The following is a 23,657-nucleotide window of genomic DNA, read 5'->3' as shown; positions in this document are numbered from 1 at the left end:
AACTTTGTTTCGCTTTTGACATCAGAGAGTTAGGAAGAGATGTCTTGGTTTGTTCAATCGGTGTTGTAGCTCTTTAACGGCAACAATAAAGGGAACAAGTTAAAGCTAAAACTGTTGTGTTGTGTTGTGTGCTATGCAGGTATAACCTGGTGAGAACCTGTGCCAAACCACCCATGGTGAAACTCTCAAAGAAAGACAACTCTGAGCTGAAGAGCCACACCAAAACATACCTCAAGGTAATTATGTCATTTGTGTTCTAAACGGTCTGAATTTGCCATGTTGAAGTTTACAAAGAAAATGAAGACTTTTATTTTGATTATCCATTCACCCTTTTTTGTATGCAGGTGGAAATGTTTATGATGAATATGTTAGAACACCAGCTCTGTCATTGCTGTGACTTATCAGTGACAATGCTTTTGAATGTGTCATTATAAATCTGTGCTTGCCTGAATAAAAATGTTTGAAGAAAAAAAAACCAATGTTAGAACACCCACTTTAAGACTTCCCAGCTTTTAAAACTCTACTCTGTTCATGAGAACTGTAAATTTACCTTTATTTTTAAGACTACATCTCTCTTTTACACCTGATTTGATCAGATCTTTGATAGTGGGTGGCCGAGTGGTAACGCACTTGCGCTCGGAATCGAGAGGTTGCGTGTTCGACCCTGGGTCGGGCCGCTATTTTCTCCCCCCTTTCCTAACCTAGATGGTGGGTTCAAGTGCTAGTCTTTCGGATGAGACGAAAAACCGAGGTCCCTTCGTGTACACTATATTGGGGTGTGCACGTTAAAGATCCCACGATTGACAAAAGGGTCTTTCCTGGCAAAATTGTATAGGCATAGATAAAAATGTCCATCAAATACCCGTGTGACTTGGAATAAAGGCCGCGAAAGGTGAACATTCGCCTAACAGGCTTGAGGTTTGCTGGTCGATGTGAATGCGTGATATATTGTGTAAAAAATTCCATCTCACACGGCATAAAGCGCTTTGAACTTCGGATAAGGCGCTATATAAATAAAGAGAATAAAAAAGAGAATAATAAAGAGAATAATAAAAATAGTTTTCAAAGGTGGGCTCCACTGTCACACCTGGTGCGTGTGTCAATTGTTCCTCTCCTGCAAATGACACCTACGCTGTACATGACATCTAAGCTTGAAGTTGAGAATGGATTGAAAGAGGAAGATGTGGAATAGGTATGATTTCATTCATTCACAAGTGTTTTATAATCACAGGTGTTTGTGTTTTGTTACTTTTCTTTGCATGTGTTTATTTTATTTTATTTTATTTTATTATTTCATTTGTTAGGACACTGTGGAAGTGCTGATGCCGCAAGACCTGAAGAAGGCACAGACGTACGGTGCGCGTCGGATCTGCTTTGAGAATGATGAGGTCAAGGCCATACGACAATTCGATGAGTCAGGTACATTGTTTTACACCTTCTGCATGCCTGTTCTAGTTCATTGTTGTTGCTCTTGGTTCTATTGTTTGTTTGATGTTGGGTTCATTTTGAGGTAATTGTTGGTTCATTTTGAGGTAATTGTTGGTTCATTTTGAGGTAATTGTTGGTTCATTTTGAGGTAATTGTTGGTTCATTTTGAGGTAATTGTTGGTTCATTTTGAGGTAATTGTTGGTTCATTTTGAGGTAATTGTTGGTTCATTTTGAGGTAATTGTTGGTTCATTTTGAGGTAATTGTTGGTTCATTTTGAGGTAATTGTTGGTTCATTTTGAGGTAATTGTTGTCGTCAAGAAAAAAATCCAAAACAGAGAGACTGCTAATGTTCCAAAAATCTTTCCCCAAAAGCGGCGTATGGCTGCCTGAATAGCTGGGGTAAAAACGGTCATACATGTAAAAACCCACTGGTGCAAAAGCATTAGTGAATGTGGGAGTTTCAGCCCATGAACATCCCGCAGTGGGGCACTGCGGTTATGAAATTAAAGGCCCCTCCTGTTTTTGGAACCGCAGGAGCTTTCTAGTTTGCTGTTAGGTAGATTTTTGGTTCCTCTTTCCTGTCATGCTCTCTTTTTCTTCATGAATTCTTTTCTTTTTTCTGCCTTCTTGCTCATTCACCTGTATTTTTTCCAAAAATATCTTCTCTTGCCGCTTGTCTCGCGATTCATGTATAGTTTAATCTGTTAGTGTTCTGATGTAAGTCCAGCAGTAGATAGGTTAAGCCTATTTTAACATACTGGAAACTGGTAATCTTCCAGTAGGTATTAATTTAGTTTTACTAAAGCCTGCTGGGACACAAGTAATGGGTTAGTGCATTTGTAAACAGGAATCGCTTGACAAGTGGCCCCCTTCATCCCCCCCTTCCTCGTCCTGATATGGCTCTGCGTAGTCGGCTGGACGTTAAGCAACAAATAAACAAACAAAAAAAGCCCATGAACAGAGAAGAAGTTTCAAAAATCTAGGATAAATAACACCCAAACAAGAATAAGAAAGAAGATTATTATTTGTGTGTTGTGTCTTGTTAGTCTACTTTAATGGTCGATAGATCAATGCTCTGGCTCTTGGTGTAAAGCATATTTCCACAGCATTTCTGTGTCAGACGTGGATTTGGATGTCTAGATGTCTGATTATTATTTTGCTGTTTGAGGACGATCCTTTTCTTATGTATAATAATTTTGTTTTAATGTAAACGGTCTTTTTTGTGTGTGTAATTGTTTATTTTTGTAACAGTATGTCCGAGGATTGTACGAGTGATAATTGTAATGTTACAGGATTGAAGCTGATGGGGTTCAAGCCGCGGTCCTGTCTGAAACCGTACTTCCAGGTCAAGCCAGCACAGTTTCTCTACCCTGATGAAGGGGTAAGTTTGTGAAAACATTTGTAATGGAGTTGTTTCCTTGTTCTTTGTTACAACAGAAACCATACCCAGTAGGGCTATGAGTGAGGATGCAAGGATGATCATAATTTTATCTAAGACTGACTGTGTAGTAGCTCGTAAGACGCCAGCCTCCCAAGCGGAAGGCCGTAGGTTTAAATCCCGGTTGGTTAAGGGTGGAGATTTTTCCGACCTCCCAGTTCAACTTATGCGTAGACCTGCTAGTGCCATATCCCCCTTCGTGTGTATGCACAAGACCAAGTGCGCACGGAAAATATCCTTTAATCCATTTCGGAGTTCTGTGGGTTGTAGAAACACGAATATATCAAGCATGCATCCCTCGAAAGCGGCGTATGGCTGCCTAAATGGCGGGGTAAAAACGGCCATACAGTTAAAAACCCACTCATGCAGAAAACACAAGTGTAGGTGGGAGTTTCAGTCCATGAGTGCAGAAAAAGAAGTATAGTAGCAGTGGCTGCAAACTTTGCTGTAATCATTCTAAACATATCTTTCATCTCTTGTGCATGAAAAATGTATATATCTTCAATCTTGAGAGCATCACTGGCAATATTTCGGTCAGACTGATGACTATTTATTCAGTTCCTGATAATTCATTATCTCCCTTGCAGAGAGAGGCAGGATGACTTGCTCAATGCTGCGCCATGTCAAAGTAGCTGCATTTACATTAATGTCATGTGCATTTTTCACATCACAATCTTCCTCCTATTTTCTCCTTTTTGACAATATACCATTCTTATGTCTGATCATCGTAATTGTTACCAGTAGTGTATCTTCTTCTTCTTCTTCTGCGTTCGTGGGCTGAAACTCCCACGTACACGTGTTTTTGCACGAGTGAAATTTTACGTGTATGACCGTTTTTACCCCGCTATTTAGGCAGCCATACGCCGCTTTCGGAGGAAGCATGCTGGGTATTTTTGTGTTTCTATATTCCACGGAACTCTGACATGGATTACAGGATCTTTTCCGTGCGCACTTGGTCTTGTGCTTGCGTGTACACACGAAGGGGGATAAGCCACTAGTAGGTCTGCACATAAGTTGACCTGGGAGATCGGAAAAATCTCCACACTTAACCCACCAGGTGGCCGAGGCCGGGATTCGAACCCTCGACCTTCCGATTAAGAGGCCGACGTCTTAACACCCCGCCACAGCGCCCGTCAGTAGTAGTGTATCGATACCCGTACCTGTTGCAGACCTGGGAACACATACGATTTTGCCGTATTTTGTACGCATGATTGTTTCGAATACGATCAGTTGAAAAATAAAAAACAATGAGAAAAATTCCTGACTACTTTTCTTCACAAGCGCATCCCGAAGCTGATCCAGTATTTTGACACAGGATTCCAATTTTTGTCAGTAAACATTGAAAGAAGTTTTTGTTTTAAATGCATTGGCTGCCAGTACAATAACCTCTCCACAACAAGCCCTATGTAGTGCCTCCATCGCGGCGACAGGCGTAAACTGGGTACCGCAAGGCCCCAGGCTAGACTACAAGGACTCGGAGGAGGTTGGCCCCTAGACGTGGGGCATGCGGGCCCACCGGTGTGTGGAAACGCCCAGGTGCCCACGAACCAACATCCAGCTATGGGTCAAATAGCCGGGCAGGATAGGCTCGTCAACCCTGGCAGGCAGCTATCCTAAGGGAAGACCACTCTGAATTCAAAACGAGGGTAGAGGAGGCTCATCATCCATGGAAGGAAACTCGTCTAGGAGAAGGAAAACTCCGAAATGAAACCCACGCAGTCCCTCGAAGACGGAACGGCACTGGCCTTTTTTAGGCGGGGAGCAGACCGGGTGCCTACGCTATCCTCGACAAATGGTTGTGTCATCAACGAAATGCATTGGAAATCTTAATTAACGGTGCGACGAATGCTTGTGAAGCATGTTTGAAAAATGGATGTTCAAATGCTGCTTGTAGTACGCTCATTTTTCTGAAAATACTAATACGTTTGTTTGAGTACAGTATACTCCAATTGCAAAATAACGTATGCGTACATGGAATGACATTGCGGGTTACCTGAACATTGACAATGACGAAAGAAAGATTGTGTGTGTGTGTGTGCGCGCGCGTGCGTGTGTGTGTGCGTGTGCATGTGTGGGTGTGTGTGACTATGTTTGAATTTATTCGGATTTAGTTCTCTTTCCTTGTTTGTGTTATGATTATGTAAGTGTAAAGCGCTCTGGGCTTGTCACCACGAGGTTTACGCGCTATATAAGTAATCGTTATTATTATTATTATTAAAACAGGGGTACGGGTTACCAGGTCTGCAGTGGCTTTATGCATGACATGTTTCTCTCCTGTGCAGAGCGTGACCGGCAGTACAACGCTATTCACAGCACTGCTTCGCAAGTGTCTGGACAGAGACGTTGTGGCCATCTGCAAGTATGTCCCCGGGAAGAGCAACCCACCCAAGTTTGCCGCTCTGCTGCCGCAGGTAAGATAGTCAAATTTGTCAGTAGAGAGAAATCAAGTTCAAGTTCAGGTTCGAGTCTGGTGGTGTAGTCTGTCATCTTCCTGAAATGTAAACACAATGTTGGGAATATTTTTGGGGCTGTTCCTTGCTGGATGTTCAATGTGTTATGGACATTAAATAAAGAGAATGTAAAAGAAAATCAAAACAGGAATGAGGGAAAAAAATGTTGATGTAAACCGGGGGAGCAATAGTTCAGAGAGTTCAATTGCCCAATCACGATAGCAGGGATAATGTTATACGAGGAGAAGATAAAATGTACGAGAGATAAGAGTAATATTAGGAAGTTTTCTTTAATTTGCAGCATATAGCGTTGTAAAAAGAGTATCAGTATGACAGTGATGGGGGGGGGGGGGGTTGTTATAGGTAACTGTGTTACCCTTGCTCACCTATACTTCCACTTGCCAAGCAAGAAAACAAAGCTCTCCTGACGAAAGTATGTAATGTATTTAGCCTGGATTTTTAAAATTTTTTTTACATGGTCTGTTTCACAGGATGAAGAATTGGATGAACACAAAGTGCAGACCACACCGCCAGGGTTCCACGTCATTTTCCTCCCTTTCGCTGACGACTTCAGGAAAGTCAAGTACGAGGAAACTCCAAAAGGTGGGAATCTTTGATAAATGAGGCAGAGCACTGTTAAGAGATCTGATGAACAAAGGGAAGTAAGCGCTCTAAGTAAGTCAACGAGAGATTAACTAGCTTTCTTTTACTGTCATGGGTCTTTTTTTTTTATTTTTTTAATTATTCACTATACCGCTTGTCGAGATATTTGAGATCAGTTGATTACGATGAAGAGTTGCATTACTGTACATGAATTTTATATCATTGTAATGTACACAGAACCAAAATGGTAAAGCAGTCAAACATTGTTCTTGCTTTGCTGTGGAAGTGCTGAATATTTAGCGCTGTATGTTTCTGAAATGCTTCTGGCTTCTCCATCATTAGACCTACCTTCCAGAAATCGCAGGCATGACACCCTCATTTTTGTCTAAATCAAATTCATATCATTGAAGAAGTTGCATTTTGTACAAAGAGCATGCTATCAATCAATCAATCAATGAGTCTTATATCGCACATATTCCGTGGGTACAGTTCTAGGCGCTCTGCAGTGATGCCGTGTGAGATGAAATTTTATACGGCCAGTAGATTGCAGCCATTTCGGCGCATATTTACCTTTCACGGCTTATTATTCCAAGTCACACGGGTATAGGTAGACAATTATTAACTGTGCCTAAGCAATTTTGCCAGGAAAGACCCTTTTGTCAATCGTGGGATCTTTAACGTGCACACTCAATGTGCTATGACTACAGAAAACTTCTGCCTCTAGTCTGGAATCATTGTTATATTTGTCTAGCTGTAATGTTTGTTTAAAGTTTCCTTGCATACAAAGTTAGCAAAGGAATAAGGTATTTTAGGTTTCTGGTAAACAAATATTTATAACAATAAATGAATTGAGCTCGTCAGAGCATTCAAAGTAGCCTGTGCTTCTGAAAAAAAAGAAATTACACTTTCGTAATACGCACATAGACCTTTTTTGAATTGGAGTTCTTTCTGCTGGCATATGGTGCAATATTTGCAAGGTATAATGTTGAAAAGCTTTTAACCCTTACACTGGTGCAATTCTGTAACACATGTTACATAGCCACTGGTGAATTATCAGAGTGAAAAATAAAGAAAAACGGTCATATAAGTTTTTGCATCCAAGGGAGGTAATCAGAACCGACCAAACAGACTGAGCCAGTAGCGCGAATTATGTTGTGACAACCAGGTGACAGTATACGTAAAGTAGCACGACATATGTCGCGACAACCAGCCTAAGGGTTTATCCTGTGTCGTTCTCTATCTGACGCAGCTAATGAGGATCAAGTGGAGGCGGCCAAAGAAGTGGTGAAGAAGCTCAAGTTCCAGTTCTCCAGCGAGATGTTTGAGAACCCCGTACTGCAGAACCACTGGAGAAACATCGAGGCTTTGGCTCTAGACAGGGACGAGCCTGATGCTATGATTGATTACACCAGTGAGTGTTCTGTGCTGTTCATTGATTAATAGTGCGGGTGTATGTTTCTGTCTGTCTTTCTGTGTGTGTGTGTGTGTGGTGTATCTGTGCTTGTGTTTGTGTTTGTGTGCATGCAACTCTGTGTGTGTGTGTGTGTGTTTGTGTGTGTGTTTGTGTGTGCATGCTTGCAACTGTGTGTGGTGTAAACAAAAACTTTGTTAATACAGAACCTTTGGGCTAAATTAGTACAAAAATCCTTATTGTTTATCTTGGACCACCGAGGAAAAGAAAAAAGAATGGTCTGCAACAACAGAAGTGGTAAAGTTTAGGTTTGTTGCTGCTCCAAATTCAGTTGTGCTTTTGTTGTGCTTTGCTCGTTCTTTCTCCTCCTCTTCTTTATTGGGGGGTCTGGAGGTGGGACAGTTTTTGTTTTTTTGTTTTGTTGGAAAGCATCTGATTGCCTTTTCTCTTTTTACTTGACCACTGAAGGCCAAAGAGGGTACAGGAATAACGACACAAAGAGAAATTAATTTTTGAAATGCAACGTGTAAAACTGAATGTCAAGAGTAAAACTGTTGTAGCGATAAATTGACTGGTGTGATGTCATTAGATGTAACTGACTGGTGTGATGTCATTAGATGTAACTGACTGGTGTGATGTCATTAGATGTAACTGACTGGTGTGATGTCATTAGATGTAACTGGCTGGTGTGATGTCATTAGATGTAACTGACTGGTGTGATGTCATTAGATGTAACTGTGTAATGCAGTGTTATTTTGGTTTGAACACATTTTTATTCAAAATTCATAACATGAAACTATTAGCATTAAGCAAATGTGTGTGTTTCAGTGCCGGCTGATGACAAGATAACCAAGAAGGCAGGCAGTGCTATCAGAGAGTTTCGCGATCTTGTCTTCCCGGCTGACTACGCTCCAGGACAGAAGAAACGGGTAGGTTCTCAGCTCTCTTGTCTCTCCCCTCCCCCCCAAAAATAACAATAAAAAAAGATTGGTGTATGCCTGCCTTAATTGTAAAGCGGGGAGAGCACAGAAATATTCTGTGGTTCACGCTATATCAGTGTTCATTATTATTATTAAATGGCGGGGTAAAAACGGTAAAACATGTAACAAAAAACCTTGGGTGTACATGGGATTTTCAGCCATGAAGGCAGAAGCGGAAAAAAAAGCTCTCTCGTCGTTTATTCTCAAACAGTGATACCTCTGTTATAAGAGCTTTAGAATCTGAAAAATGTAGGTCTTGAAACTTGACGAAATGGAGAGAAAGTCAGAAAAAAAACGGGCTTAGTGTCGAGTCTTATAATGTCATGTGCAGTTTTTGACTCACATGCGTAGCAAAAGTGAGTCTATGTACTCACCCGAGTCGTCCGTCCGTCCGTCCGGAAAACTTTAACGTTGGATATTTCTTGGACACTATTCAGTCTATCAGTACCAAATTTGGCAAGATGGTGTATGATGACAAGGCCCCAAAAAACATACATAGCATCTTGACCTTGCTTCAAGGTCAAGGTCGCAGGGGCCATAAATGTTGCCTAAAAAACAGCTATTTTTCACATTTTTCCCATTTTCTCTGAAGTTTTTGAGATTGAATACCTCACCTATATATGATATATAGGGCAAAGTAAGCCCCATCTTTTGATACCAGTTTGGTTTACCTTGCTTCAAGGTCAAGGTCACAGGAGCTCTTCAAAGTTGGATTGTATACATATTTTGAAGTGACCTTGACCCTGAACTATGGAAGATAACTGTTTCAAACTTAAAAATTATGTGGGGCACATGTTATGCTTTCATCATGAGACACATTTGGTCACATATGATCAAGGTCAAGGTCACTTTGACCCTAATGAAATGTGACCAAAATAAGGTAGTGAACCACTAAAAGTGACCATATCTCATGGTAGAAAGAGCCAATAAGCACCATTGTACTTCCTATGTCTTGAATTAACAGCTTTGTGTTGCATGACCTTGGATGACCTTGACCTTGGGTCAAGGTCACATGTATTTTGGTAGGAAAAATGTGTAAAGCATGTGAGTTGTATGGGCTTTGCCCTTCTTGTTTTATTTGTTAATTTTATGTTTTTATTTTGTTGAATTCATTTTGCAGGCTGATATACATGTCAGTTATAACATTAATTCTGCACACACAAAATTCCTACTCTGCACAGAAAGCATCTGGGCTGTATTCTGTGTGTGAAATGTATACAAGAAAGGCTGTATTCTGTGTGTGGAATGTATACAAGTAAGGCTGTATTCTGTGTGTGGAATGTATACAAGTAAGGCTGTATTCTGTGTGTGGAATGTATACAAGTAAGGCTGTATTCTGTGTGTGAAATGTATACAAGTAAGGCTGTATTCTGTGTGTGAAATGTATACAAGAAAGGCTGCTTGTATATCATGTTAACTCCTGGACAGACTTGTGTTAGTTTACATGATGGTTTACGTTGGAAAGTAATTGAGTTGTCTTGTATACCAGCACCTTAAACCTGTCATGTTATCATTCTTACACTCTATACATTTTCGGGGGTATATTTTATCCTTGTGAAATAAAGTTTGTTTGTTCGTTCCTTCGTTCATTCTTTCGTTCCTTCGTTCATTCTTTTGTTAACATTTCTGAGTATTCCTGCATGCGGTGGTAGCCATACTTTATAATGTGAAAATAAAATGGCAAAATCTGAAGAAAAGAATTGTATCATTGGTACCAATTATTTTGTTTTTCCAGGCAGCACCCAGCGAGTCAGCAGCAGCCAAGAGAGCCAAGGCAGCCGAAACGTCCGTGACCTTGGACCTGGAGACTGAAGCCAGAGCTGGCAGGGTATGTAACGCATTGAGCATGCTTTTTACTGCCTGTGTTTTGTACTTGTCGTTTTGTTGTTTGCTGGAGTATTGTAAATATAACTCTAAAACATGTAAAAAATATAAAATTAAAAGAAAAAGGACAAAAAAGTAGGGGTTGTAGCAGCCTGCATGCAACTGAGGTACACAAAACAAAACATAAAATAGATAAACTCTAAAACACCTGGGGAAAAAAACACACAATCTTGTCTTGATGTATATATACTTTCACTGACACTCAGGGCAAGATCTATCTGGAAATCAGATACAGTGGACCTCAAAACATCTGAGAAATCACTGTCTTCAAAAGGAGGGAGTTTTAAAATTGAGCTGAATGTATAGACTTTATAAACAGAAAGCCTGGTATTAAAATGGGGAAAAACCTGAAACTGAAGGGTCTTGAAAGAGAGGTTCCGCTCTATATGACTTCAAGGTGGATCTTGCCAGTGCGAGTATAAGAAACAGATTTTTTATTTTCCCCCTAGGTTTTTTTATAATCATATGCTCCACCAAAACAACAAGCAGAAAACAGCTGCTTAAAATTAAAAACAATGCAAAACAAAACCTTTTTTCAAAGATTTATTTGAGCGGCAAAATAAAGCCCCAAACCAAACATTTTAAGAGAGATCAAAGCAAAGCAAAACAAAGAAGCAGAGAGCTGAAATCAAAAAGTTTCAGTTTATAAAAAAAGATACTGGATAGCTGCTATTCACAAGCACAAAAAGGAATGCATACTTTGCATGAAGTTTTCCTAATGTCCACCACTACACACACACACACACACACACACACACACACACACACACACACACACACACACACACACACACACACACACACACACACATATACACACACACACACACACACACACATCCCCCTGTGTTCCACATCATGTAAAATCAGAGGTACAAAAAAAAAAAAAGCCCAGTCAAGTGAAGCAAACACATACACATTACTGTTTGGAATACATAGTGGCTATCTTAGTGGCTTCATCAGCTCCTATTCAGCCTTCAACTTGGTTTGTGCTGTTGTATATTTCTAAACTCAGCGACAGTTACAAATTATGTGTCAGTGTAAAATTACATAATTTCTGTTATGTAGAAATTTAATATACAGTCTTGGTCATAAAAAATTGTTTTTATATAGTGACTAGCTTAGTGGCTACATTACCCGCTATTACGAGCTAGTCGTGTGACAGAGAGTTTTCTTGCACACGAGACTGTAGATGTTTCACGACGGCTTTAGCCGGAGTGAAACAGCAGCAGTCGAGTGTGCAAGAAAACTCTGTCACACGACTAGCTCGTAATGGCGATTATGTCTCACAGCTTCAACAGAGGAGAGAACAAACACGTTTTGCGTACTCACGCTTGATAAACCTAAACACAGAAGCAGCCATTGTGGAGAGATCTACTTTTTGACGAAAGTGACCGAACAACTATAAATGACGTCTCGGAATATGTGAATGACGTCACAGTCATCATCACAGTCTGTATCTTTTGAAGCATCGCAATCTTCATGACGTCTTTCTGTGTCTGCATCCGCGAAATGTTTGTTCTTTCCGGGATCTTTGTCATCTATGTTCACAACTCTGTCCTTATAGTGTCAGACTAACAGGCCTCCTGAGCGAGCCACTTTCCAAGGGCAGCTAAATTCGCGTATGGAAACAGTACTGTCGTCTGGGATGCCGTTTTCAGTATTCTGAGCGTTGAAGAATTTGTAAAGAGAAGAAACGATAACAGCAGGAGAAATAAAAGTCGTGTGTGCATTTTGGGGTTTTTGGGGGGACGATTTCGAGTTTGAATCCGTTCTTGCACATGCTCCAAAGCGCGTAACATACAATCTTGCACACGTTTGCTTTAGTAGTGGCAAAGAAGGAAAGCGTATGACATCAGCTCCTATACAGCCTTCAGCTTGGTTTGTGTTGTTTTGTTTAACTTAGCGACAGTTAGAAATGAAGTGTTATTGTAAAATTACGTTTTTGTTATGTACAAATATACAGTCCTGTGGCCATCAACATTTTAGTTTTTAGAATATATAGTGACTAGCTTATTGGCTACCTTCGATCTTATTCTCTTCCAGTCTTCAGCTTGATTTGTGCTGATACATCCATGTAGTAGTGTAATTCTGTTGTAAATGATGTGTTGGTATAAATTTACAATTTTCCAATGTACAAATATACAGTCTTGGCTATAACAAAAATCCAAACCAAATGTCTGTAATATACAAACATAAAGTCTGAGCTCAGTAATAATATTGAGGCACTTTCTGTTCAATGTTTTCTTCATCTGCATGATGTCCGTTCGTTCAAAGTCAGTTATTTCAAGAAATGTTGATCACATGGCTATACATGTATCACTTTCAGCCTTTGGTCTGCCCTCAATAAAACATTGTTGTGTGCTAACACTTCATGTGCATTGATTGAGTAAAAGCTGAATTCACAGTTCACCAAACGGTATTAAAATATCAGCTCCAGCATGTTGCAAAAGACACACACAAAAACCATTGCTCTTTTCAAAACAAACTCTATAAAGGCATTAATTAATGTGCTGATCTCTACGTGGCAAGGAAGTGGTAAAAGATTTAGGCCCCTTTGTCATTCATATGGGTACGGTGATACATGTAGTATTTTTGACCAGTTCAAGAGGAGGTAATTAATAAATCGAACATTATGTTCAGATAGGGCACTTGATAACTTTTACAATAATTTGCTGTGACCTTGTACGGTAGGAACACTAGATTTGAAATCAGAGGCAAAATTCCCAATAACAAACAAAGAAAAACAAAGTGAAAAGTATAAACAGGGATTTGCCTAAGTGGCTATACAAGTTTTTCCCAAAATGTCGGCAAAGCTTTGGCGATTTTGAATACGTTTTGTAGTTATGCTCACTGCTGATTCCAAACAACATTACAGAAGGTAAAAAATGAAAATGTCTGAGGTTGGGTTGTTACAGGCTAAGACGTATTCTTAATACACTAGCTGTGTTTTAATTACAGACAATAATTAATTCTCTCAAGCATGCATGAATTGTAATGATCGACTAGATGTTGTTAAGATGCACAAGCAGTAGCTCCTATGAATCATGAACACTGAGAACATTTTGAATGTCCCTATGAAGTTGAGATTCAGGCCCTGGGTCTTCTTCGTGATTTTCCTCTTCTTCGTTGTCGTTCCTTGCTTTTGTGCTGTCTGTGTTATTAGCATGGTGACGATGATACACAAACCAGCCAATGAAAAGAACAGGAAGTAGAACCCACAAAAATACTGTGTTTGCAGCCGTCATGTAGTATGTTGGTTTGGCGTAGTTATCATCAGGACAGATATTCTTTTCAGTCTGAATGCATTCAAAAGTGTCGGAGAATTTTGCGAGCCCTGTACAGCTTAAGTCAACTCTCATTTTTGGTTTACCACAAGCTGCAGAAATCCAGCATTTTCTGTTTTCTTGGTCAGTTGGCCCGCAGTTCATGTATGGCTGGTTCGCACTGTCCATTGGACCGTAGACTGGGAAGTTGACACGAATTGTTTGATTACACAAACATCCGTAGCTGCAGATCACGCTTACTTTTTTTATAACACTGATCTCAAAACCAGGAGGGTGGGAGTACAAAACACCCACACTCTTCTGGGCGAGAGATAGAAGTCTCTCAGTTAGCTCGATTTGTGTTAAAAGTTTGTTGTCGTGCCTGTAGACAGCACATCGATAAATCCCAAGTGCGTTTCGTGTAATGTTAGGAATCTGAAGGAGAAGCCAGCCTTCATCTATACTTCCACTTGCTGTGGCCTCAGGAAAACTTGAAAGGCCTGTAGGGGTTATGTAAGATGCTTTTGCTACTGCTGTCGCGATGATCATGAAATCTGTATGGTCTGATCGAGACTTCGCAATCTGAACTGATGAAATGTCACTGACTCTTGAGTTCTCAAACAACCTGCAACGAAAGTCCACATCCGTAGAAACGCTGACTTGAACTTTGCTGGTGTCTGTGGCTGGGTTACTATTGACTGTCCAAACAAACAGCATGAGATTGCAGAGGGCGCAGTACCTTCCAATATTTTTGGTCATGGTGCCTGCAAAATACAAAATAAAAACACGCCCTTGTGAATCGAATGACTCAAGAGTTATGTAACAGCTTGGCACACATTTTCAGATTATCTGTACAAACTCATACACGTATAACCATGCAACATTGACCATTGGGTCGACGTACTAATAAATGTATCGTTTTGTTTATTCAAAAATAAAGGTTTCATTGACCTACAATTCTTGTTTTTTGCTTTGTGCAAAAGGGACCAAATTATTAGTGTAACCTGGATGTAGCATTATGAGACTATTAAGCTGTTTACTGCAAAATGTGTTTAACATTCAACAGGTTGTCAACATGCATTATAGTCTTTATACTGCAGTCATTAACTCATTTGCTGATTGTAAATAAACATCCAAGATAGTACAATGTATCAACATCTTAGCTTAAAGGCACAGTAAGCCTCCCGTAAACCATCACAGATACTGTCAGGCTTTTACACACAGTACAAACACCCTTCCATTTGAATGCACACCGAACGGGAACATCCTGGCTGCTTTCCGTCGAGAGAGAGAAATGTTCAAAGAATTTATTTTCGTGGACCGTCTGATCTACAATCAGGCGCTTGGTTTGGCGCTAGAACTAACTTTTAAAATCTAAATAATAAATTGACAGCTTGTAACACATTCTTAAATTAAAAAAGATTTCTTTTTTCATCAAGACAAGATCAGTACAATTCGAAGTTTTGAAAGTTAAAAAAAAAAAAAGCCCGGAAGCAGGGTCACGAAAGGTCGTGTCTCAAAGCAGACGATTTTTCTGCATAGCGCTCGCTTTCTTTGAAGCCAGCCGCCGCCGACAAGTTCGTGTGACTCGCAGACGTTTGTTGCGTTTTAGAATCAGAGGTACACAATAACGTGCTATTGCAGATACAGTCAGTCGCATTGAAATCACAAACTGGCGACTAAATTGTGAAAAAAAGGAAAGTGGATCACACAGGTTCACGATGGCTCAGGGGTTAGATAAACCACGAAATCTGGTGTGTGGTTTACGTGAGCTAAATAGCAAATCAAACTGTTTTATTTAATGCTATTAAATGCTATTGCAAGTGTGTTTCATAAGGTTAGAACTGCTTTTTTCATTGGAAGAGTTAAATCATTTTGTAAACCATTTGAGACATACTGGGGCTTTAACTCTTACCAGTTCGGGGGTTTTAAAGCATATTTTACAGTGCTGTTGGTGCCTACTTGCCGAGTGACTAGCTGGGGTCATATTCTAAATGAAATATAGAAAGTTACATATCAAATGAAAGGAAAATGAATAAGCTTTTCATATTTGCAAAGAGAATTGTGCTATCTGTAAAGGTAAAACAGGTTATGGGGGTGACAACATGATTTTTGTTGAAATTTGTACGCCCATTTTTTTGACAAATACAGTGGAACCCCCATTTTAAGCTTCACCGAGAGCCTGCAGTATCTCTGGACCTATTGTGAGTTTTTGACTCGGACTTCATGTAATCCTCAAACACCATAGGAAACTTCCATTGACCCCTTTTTGAAGGATTATCTTCGTAAACTAACAAATTAACAATGATGTGATTTGAACTGGGCAGTCCGGATGATGTGGGTTGTGGACGATCCATATGGAATAAGTTTTGGTTTGAAAAGTCTTGTTCCAAATGAGTCATTTGCTTCAAGAGAAGCTCAGGGATAATGGCAACATTCAGGGAATTGATTCTTATTGTTATCCTAAATTTAACCTACAATGTTATAATCTTTTTCTGATCCATGATGTTGCTATTCTTGTGAGTTGAAAAGTGCTGACAGCTGCCGTCTTTGGCTTCCCGTTTGACTTGTTAAGATGCAGACGTTTTCAAGCTATTTGTAGGCAGAGTATAGGTTCAATGACAGAGAAAGAAACTTATGAATGAATTCAAAGATCAGACATTTTCGTTAGTAAGTATTCCTTTGTGCAGGCTAACATAAACAATTGCCAAAGGATTAATAAGAGTTTGTTCCACATTTTGAAGAAAGGAGGCATTCTAATTTTTGTAGTACAGTCAAATCTCTGTTTTCAGACATCCTAAGATCTGAAAAATACATGTCTTACAGGGGATGGGGTGTATTGTAATGGAGGTAAACTCTGACACATTGACACTATGAAAACATGTGTGAAAATGCGGTTTTATAGCAGAGGGAATCTTATTAAGGAGGGTCTTCTTCTTGTCGTTCACTTTTGCGATTTGCGTGGATCTGTGGTTGGTTTCTTCTTCTTCTTCTTCTGCGTTCGTGGGCTGAAACTCCCACGTACACTCGTGGTTTTTTTGCACGAGTGGAATTTTACGTGTATGACCGTTTTTTTACCCCGCCATTTAGGCAGCCATACGCCGTTTTCGGAGGAGTGTGGTTGGTTAAGGTGCGCCTGTTGGCCCAGATCCTCCGACTTCAGCCCTTAGGTTTCTTTCAGGGTTACCCCGCCCTTAGTTCCTGGCTCAAAAACCTAACCCTGGGAACACATGGGGGATTTCTTACCGGGGGTCCCACCCCGGGGCTAGAGCTTTTAATGCGGCTCTTACTCGCATGGTGTAACCGTCATCGGACACGTAGGGAATTTATAGGGTAGTCAGTGCCATCTGCCAACCCACCCCGTCCTGGTAGCAGGGTTTAGCCTGGAAGAAAAATACAATGGGACATTTGTCCCCCTCAACCAAATTCTGATGGGACATTACATAGTCGAAGACAAAACGCACAAAGCAGGCTAGGCGGTCCGAAAATGCTTTTGTCGAAAGATGCAAAATAGTGCCATTTAGTGCCATATGATGATATGAGAATTTGCCAGTGTATCCGGTTAGTGTGTGTGTATGTGTGGGTGTGTTTGTCTGTGTTTCGATCGATATCGCTTCTGTTGAGTGACAGTTTCAACAGAGGTAATCGCGCAAGCACAGATAGTTGGCAGAATTGGTTGAATACTAATGAATTACATTTTAAAGGCAAATCACATTGCATTTTACAAACTCGCAAGTTGCTCGGCTTTGCGCGCGTTTTTGCCTAGCTCATTCCGAACATTGTACTCCCGTAAAAAGTGTGCATGGGGTGGCGCAGTGGTACGGAATCTCAGTGCGCCTTTTGACGCACTGAAGGCAATTCCAATGGAACATTTTGAGATGTTATGCGCCAATGGCGCAAGGCGCACTAGTAAATGAAACCCTGTGGTAGAGACACTGCTAGTTGGTCCGGTGTCACGAACTGAAAACTCTGCCTGAACAATCCTTCTCATTGCGGTCAATGCGCATGCGCTAACATGGGGAGATTAATCAGGTCGTGAACAACCTAACCCTAACCCTTACCCTAATCCTAACCCTAATCCTATCCCTAACTCTAACCCATGGTTCGTTCAGTCAAAGGGTCACATTTTTTAAGTCCAAGATTGGCACATGCGCATTGACCGCAATGAGAAGGATTGTTCAGCAGAGGTTTCCGTTCGTGACACAGGGACTGCTTATTCTATAATCGCACTTGGGGACCCGCCGGGTTGAGGATAGTCGCCCCCCTACTGAATTAGAAGTACATGTAGTCTGTTCTCGGAAGGAGGGTCTTAACAGAGAGGTTCCACTGTACCTTGTAGTGACTTGTCCCTTTCTTGAGAGATGTTGTGGCACACATATTAGTTAAACATATAACCACGTCATGTCACAAATAGACACTAGTTCTGGGGACAGAAAAACCAAGTTAGCATAGCATGTTCGTTAAAACGAGCTCCAGAATTATGAGCAGAGAAAACAGTGTCAAAAAACAAAGAATTCTGTACTCACTAATACAGAGAAAACAATAGCAACTGGTCGAATTCAAACCCAAATCCTACCTTAGTAGTGGAAAGTGCTCCTTGCCAGTCAGTAAAAATGCCTTGTAGCACACACTGACTCAGAGCACAGCAGAGTCTGAGTGAATAACAATCCTATTTTCTTTCCAGGAAATGTGCTGAAGACCTGAGGCAGAACGTGTGTGCTTTGAAGCAGCCTTGTAACTATGTGATGAAAATGTACTCTGCCACCTAAGCGCAATTTTTAACCCTCAAACATCCCTTGACTGGAAAAAGCCAGTTTCGAGAAATGATTATATTTGGGGTTTTCCAATTCTAAAAATAAAAACAGAATGTACTTATATTCAAATTTGTTAGCTTTGTGCAGTATGGGTTTAGGAAACGCATAACATATAATGCATACCATTTATGCAAAGCACATATGTATTGTAAAGTTAGTAATTGTGTACTCAAATAACCTGGAAAGGAGGTGTGGTGGTAAAAACAAATGTCATACTGTGTGGATTTGTAGCAGACGACATCTGCTTAGCCAGGCGAGTCTTGCAATACATGAATAAGCAGATGACTCACCAATGAATGAACCCATTTTTGACCTCAGCTTCCTTTACCTCACTAGGTTGAGAGAGAGACTGAGAGAGAGAGAGAGAGAGAGAGAGAGAGAGAGAGAGAGAGAGGGGGGGGGGGAGAGAGAGATAGGGAGAGAGAGAGAGAGAGAGAGAGAGAGAGGGGGGAGAGAGAGATAGGGAGAGAGAGAGTCAGAGAGAGAGTAAACTCCTTTTGTAACTGTGACTCTCTCTTACAAGCAATGTGAATATAGCTGCTGCAGTCAAGGCTGAACTGCACACACACACACACAGAGGTTATTTGTAGCTCAGTAACTAGAGCGTATACCAAGAACTAAGAAAGTACTGCATGAAACATGTGGGGAGGGGTGTATTTTTTGTTATTTTTGTCTAGCTGTCACTTATCAGTCAAAATGTTTGAAACTTGGACAAGACATCAATCATGGAGAATGGTTTTCTGCTATATGAGTATTTTGTTGTTGAAAGAAGTTTTTGAAGCAATTGTCAAGAATATTGTCTACATATGCAATTTTTAGTACATAACACGAAATATGGATTTGGCTTTGACATAATATTTTCACACACACTTACTTTTTACACTAGTTCTTTTTTCTATGGTTGATATGATTTGTTCTCTGGATCTTTACAGACAGGCAAGTGGAAATATCCATTAGTCTATGAAATGTGATAAGGCAAATATATAATCATATAATATTAAATATGAAAATAAATATTTGAAAAAAAGGGTTCTGTATTGATTTCAGTAATTTCCTTCTGTATAAGGATCCAGATCATTACCAGACCAAACAGCATGCAACATTTAAAAGCTCTATTAATAAAAATAAAATGATTACCGTGTGTCAAAAGGAGCTTGTGTTACTAAAAATAGCACATTTACAACATATTCTTCACAATTGCTTCAACAAAATGTTTGAACAACATAATACCCATATAGCAGAAAACTATACTTTATGATTGATGTCTTACCCAACTTTCAAACATTTTGACTGATAAAATAAATGACAGCTAAACAAAAATAACAAAAAACACACCCTCCACTACAGGTGGTACAGCTAGAGCCTTAAAGAATTTCTAACTCTCTGTGACATTCTATACCAGGAGTCAATCTTGTCTTTATTTGAGTCAAGTACAGTAGGTGATAATTCATGGCTGATCCCTAAACTGTGCGTCCCTGCATCCGATATGCACTTGAAACTGCATAGAGCGTGTCCCTGAGACGCAATAAACTGGAAAGGACTGCGATCATGTAACTTTCTGTTATCATGGGTAGTGGTTTTTTTTCTGAAAATGTTCTGCCAGATAGTTGCCCAGACACGAATTTACATAGTTAATCTATAAACCAATATGACCACAATGTTTTCTTGAAGGGCTCAGAGAACTTCAGAAAGTCAGCATTACACTATTAACATGAGCGTTCTAATTGGATCGTCTGTTGTCAAGGAATGTCCTTGTCGATTTGTGTTTCGTATAATGATAATAATTAATGTTCACTATGTATTGTATATTTTGTAAGCGCCTAGGGCTATATTTAGATTAGGCGCACAAATGTTCATCATAATAATAATAATAATAATGTGCCTTCCGAAAGCAAGACTATGTCTAAGACTCTCAAGTCAGATTATCTTCGGACCCTCTAATGTTGCATTGAGGGGATCCATTTGGACCCCCCTAAGCTTTGAGGTTGAGGGTCCCGGGACCCGCTAGATGGAGCGCCTGTTGGGAGCCGTGGATATTTATGATTAAAAAGTTTTTAATGTGGACTGGTAGACATTTTAATGTGGAAATGAAATCAGACTGAAGTACACAAGCACTTTACCTGCCAGGTATTTTCTGTAGACTGTCAATTACCGCAGCACAGAGTTGGAGACACACAGTTAACTTGTGTAAAAAATCTGTAAGCATAAAAATCAGATGGTTTTATAATAAGAATATACATACATAATTATATATAAGACACACACACACAAAAATTGTTTAAATTGGGGTAGATGCACCCGATGCACTAGGGTATATATAATTCAGGTAGATTAATATTATTTTGTTTGATTTTTAACAGTGGTTCGGTTTCCAAAGCATAGGCTGTGGCACAAATTTTAACATATTCTATCACTCTCTCTTTCTCTCTCTCTGTCTCTAGCGGTCTCTGTGACCGAAAATATAGATCTGCACAGACCATTCTCTAGTTCGCATCTCTATCTCTCCCTCTATATTCTTTGATCTGCTTCTCTAGCAGTCCCTATGACTGAAAACAGATCTGAGCAGACCATTCTGCAGTTCGCATATATCTCTCTCTCGGTCCCCCCTCTCTCTCTCTCTCTCACTCTCTTTATTTGTCCATGTGAGTGTGAAAGAAACTAGACAGATCTGCACAGACCATTCTCCAGTTCACTGCAGCTCCCCCCCCCCCCTCTCTCTCTCTCTCTTTCTCTCTCTCTTGTTAACCTTGAAAACAAAGACTTTATCGAATCCCCTCCCTCTTTTTTAAATTAAAAGTTTTAACGAGGGGGGAGGTTATCCTTTTTGCATGAATACATCTTTCTACTCTCTCTGCATGTCTCTCGTTAACCATGAAAATAAAGAATGTCCTGACTTCTTCTTTCTTTTGTTTTACATTTAGTCAAGTACCAATGACTCTCTGTATTGTTTTTCTTTGTTGGCTTCAGTAATTGGCTGAATGCGGTCTCGAATAGCAGCTAGCATCTGCTGAAGGGACATTAAAACCCAAAAACCAAACCAAAAACCAATTGGCTGAATGAGTATAATGATGCTTCAGCTTTCTTGTTAGATTTTCTGTTCATAACCTGTGTAAATTTAACTGTGTGAGACCTGATTCTCTCATATTTTTATTGAGGTATGAAAATGGGAGTTCCACTGTTTCCTCACAGACGACTTTCTGGCTGTTTTTTTTTAATGAAGATGACATGCTGAACATGTTTCACAGTGTTTTACAGCAGGCAGAAGGTAACACGAAGTCACAGTCTGGTCGAAAGAACTACAAATACCAGGTAACATGAGAGTTTCGATCAACACAGCTATGCCACAGGCTCCATGCTCCAACAAACTATCCAGCAAGACCTGATTATTTCTTGCGTCTGTGGGTGAGAACAAATATAGGTCAATCGTGTATTTCCCCAGGAAACTAGTCCTTGACCTAACAATGAATTGGAGCACAGCGATAGTATTTTTCTTGCTGTAAACAGGGACAAAAGCGAAGAAAAACTGCACAATACAGGTTACAAACATTTCATAACAATTCACAGTTGAGAGAGGCAGTCAAATCTTACTTGCTTTACGTCCCAGGAGAAGAACACGTCAAAAACTGGAAGTGAGCCTGCCTTTTATTGAGCTCTCAGGCTTAACTGCGCAGAAGGATTAAGCGAGAGTTACGTCTTGGTTGTGCAAGAAAATCGACGAGATTGTTCGAGACTGTCACGGAAACGAGAGAAAAGGGTGCACTTATATTCTGAATGATATCTGAACCTCTTTTTTCAAATTTGTCAAAGGTTGTATAGGTTTCATGCATATTACGAGCTTGAAGATTCAATATTGGGGTAATACATGTAGTACATTAGATAAATTGTATCGATTGAACACTGGATTTTCCTTCTGTGAGCCAGGTGACGTCAGAGGCCGACAAAACTTCATATTTAGGCGGCCAGCCGAGACTTCCAAATAGGGCATGTTTGTTTGCGTTCAATCATAAAAACTAAAAGGAATTAATTGTAATCAGAATTGATTGATACATAAATTTTATGTGTATTTTGACCAAAATATGACATTTTACACATAAATTTTATGTGTATTTTGACCAAAATATGACATTTTACACAGATCTCAACAGTCATTGTTCACCTCGACCGCTGGCGTGGTCTCGGCGGAACACTGACTGTCTCGATCTGTGTAAAATGTCATATTTTGGTCACAAATACAAATAACGTATAATATAAATGCTTGATAATTCTTTCTTAGTTTATAAATATTACTTCATCATCAAAAACAATGCTCTCTAATTTTACTGGTTGTCATAACAGTAACGCAGCGAGCTCATGCTATTTGGATTTTTGGAGTAACTTAATGCATTGCATTTAACTTCTACTTGGTGTTATCAAACTGATATTAAATGGTAAATAAAGCTCTTGGTTTTTTTAACATTGTTTGTCTTAACAATAGTCATTTTGAATATTTTTAGAAGAAAAAAACAAAAAATTAAACTTCTTGTCAGTTTCCCTGTTTTGGACTAAAATCAAGGACACAGATATGCTGTTATTCTGCTGTGGCGGTAAAGGCAGATATTGTGTGTTCTTTTTATGTTAATTAGTATCGCTTAGGATAATGTTCTTTCGTCAAATGGGACTAGCAGACGAACATTTGCACCCGTGTTCCAACGTTAATTACTGTATGAAGTTCAGTTTTCTGGGGAAAATAGTGTATGAAACCGCTTTATGTTGTTTAAATTGATGAGATGTGTGCATTTGGTTGCGTGTGATCTGTTTATAAAATGAAATATTGTTGAAAACTGACCGTCGGATTGCAGTCAGTGTTGTCGAAGAAACTGAGTGACAAGAAGGGGAACTACTCTTGTCGCTAGACAAAGTATGAGTTACTTACCTTGGAAATATGCTTGTGTTGAACGTTTGTGCACGGCAGATCTAGATTCAGAAAACAAGCGAACTCATAGATTTTATACGGAGATTCATGTGTTCAGGCCTGTAGTTGTTAATTTAAATGCAGTATGTGTGTATTGTTTGCTCCAGAAATGTAATACTTCGTACATTAGAGCGTTCGGAACTTTTCAGTCGCAAAAGTAGTACTGAAACAGAACAGCTTCTCAACCCATTGCGCTATCGAGGATTCAGGTGGTTGCTGGCTCGTTATTTGTTTGGTTGCTGGGTCATTATCGAAAAATAACTAGCTCTACAAGTTTACAGAGGTAAAGAAGCAGAGGGGGGAATAAAAACTAATAATTCTGTTTCTTCTTTCTTAAAAAAATTGAAAAGGCCTGTTTATTGTAACAGACAATGGGGAAAACTCTGCATGCCATTAAGAATTGTTTATCTGAGGTATGATTATGCTTGTA

General features: G+C 39.8%; 1 protein-coding gene and 2 long non-coding RNA genes across 5 annotated transcripts in view; 2 read left to right on the top strand and 1 right to left on the bottom strand.

Moving 5' to 3' along the window:
- The window catches only part of LOC138970684 (uncharacterized), a 94,993-nt gene that overhangs the window by 28,913 nt on the left and 42,423 nt on the right, over positions 1-23,657 (top strand). The gene's annotated exons all lie outside the window — the stretch shown is intronic.
- Positions 1-23,657, top strand: part of LOC138970676 (X-ray repair cross-complementing protein 5-like) — a 66,549-nt gene that overhangs the window by 14,090 nt on the left and 28,802 nt on the right. For all 3 annotated transcript variants that reach the window (XM_070343150.1, XM_070343149.1, XM_070343148.1), the window contains exons 12-19: positions 140-236; positions 1,305-1,419; positions 2,723-2,811; positions 5,151-5,279; positions 5,810-5,921; positions 7,171-7,332; positions 8,161-8,261; positions 10,048-10,140. In XM_070343150.1, the coding sequence (XP_070199251.1) occupies positions 140-236; positions 1,305-1,419; positions 2,723-2,811; positions 5,151-5,279; positions 5,810-5,921; positions 7,171-7,332; positions 8,161-8,261; positions 10,048-10,140 (898 nt within the window). The remainder of the gene's footprint in view (positions 1-139; positions 237-1,304; positions 1,420-2,722; positions 2,812-5,150; positions 5,280-5,809; positions 5,922-7,170; positions 7,333-8,160; positions 8,262-10,047; positions 10,141-23,657) is intronic.
- Positions 11,397-22,060, bottom strand: LOC138970681 (uncharacterized). Its single transcript, XR_011457043.1, has 3 exons — positions 21,865-22,060; positions 20,397-20,472; positions 11,397-14,226 (listed from the first exon to the last, which is right to left on the bottom strand). It is a non-coding gene; the product is annotated as an uncharacterized lncRNA (long non-coding RNA).

Source organism: Littorina saxatilis, linkage group LG7, assembly GCF_037325665.1.
Source record: "Littorina saxatilis isolate snail1 linkage group LG7, US_GU_Lsax_2.0, whole genome shotgun sequence".
NCBI classification, from domain to species: Eukaryota; Metazoa; Mollusca; class Gastropoda; order Littorinimorpha; family Littorinidae; genus Littorina; species Littorina saxatilis.
The sequence above is the reverse complement of the archived record's forward strand: the minus strand, read 5'-3'. Positions and strand labels throughout refer to the sequence as shown.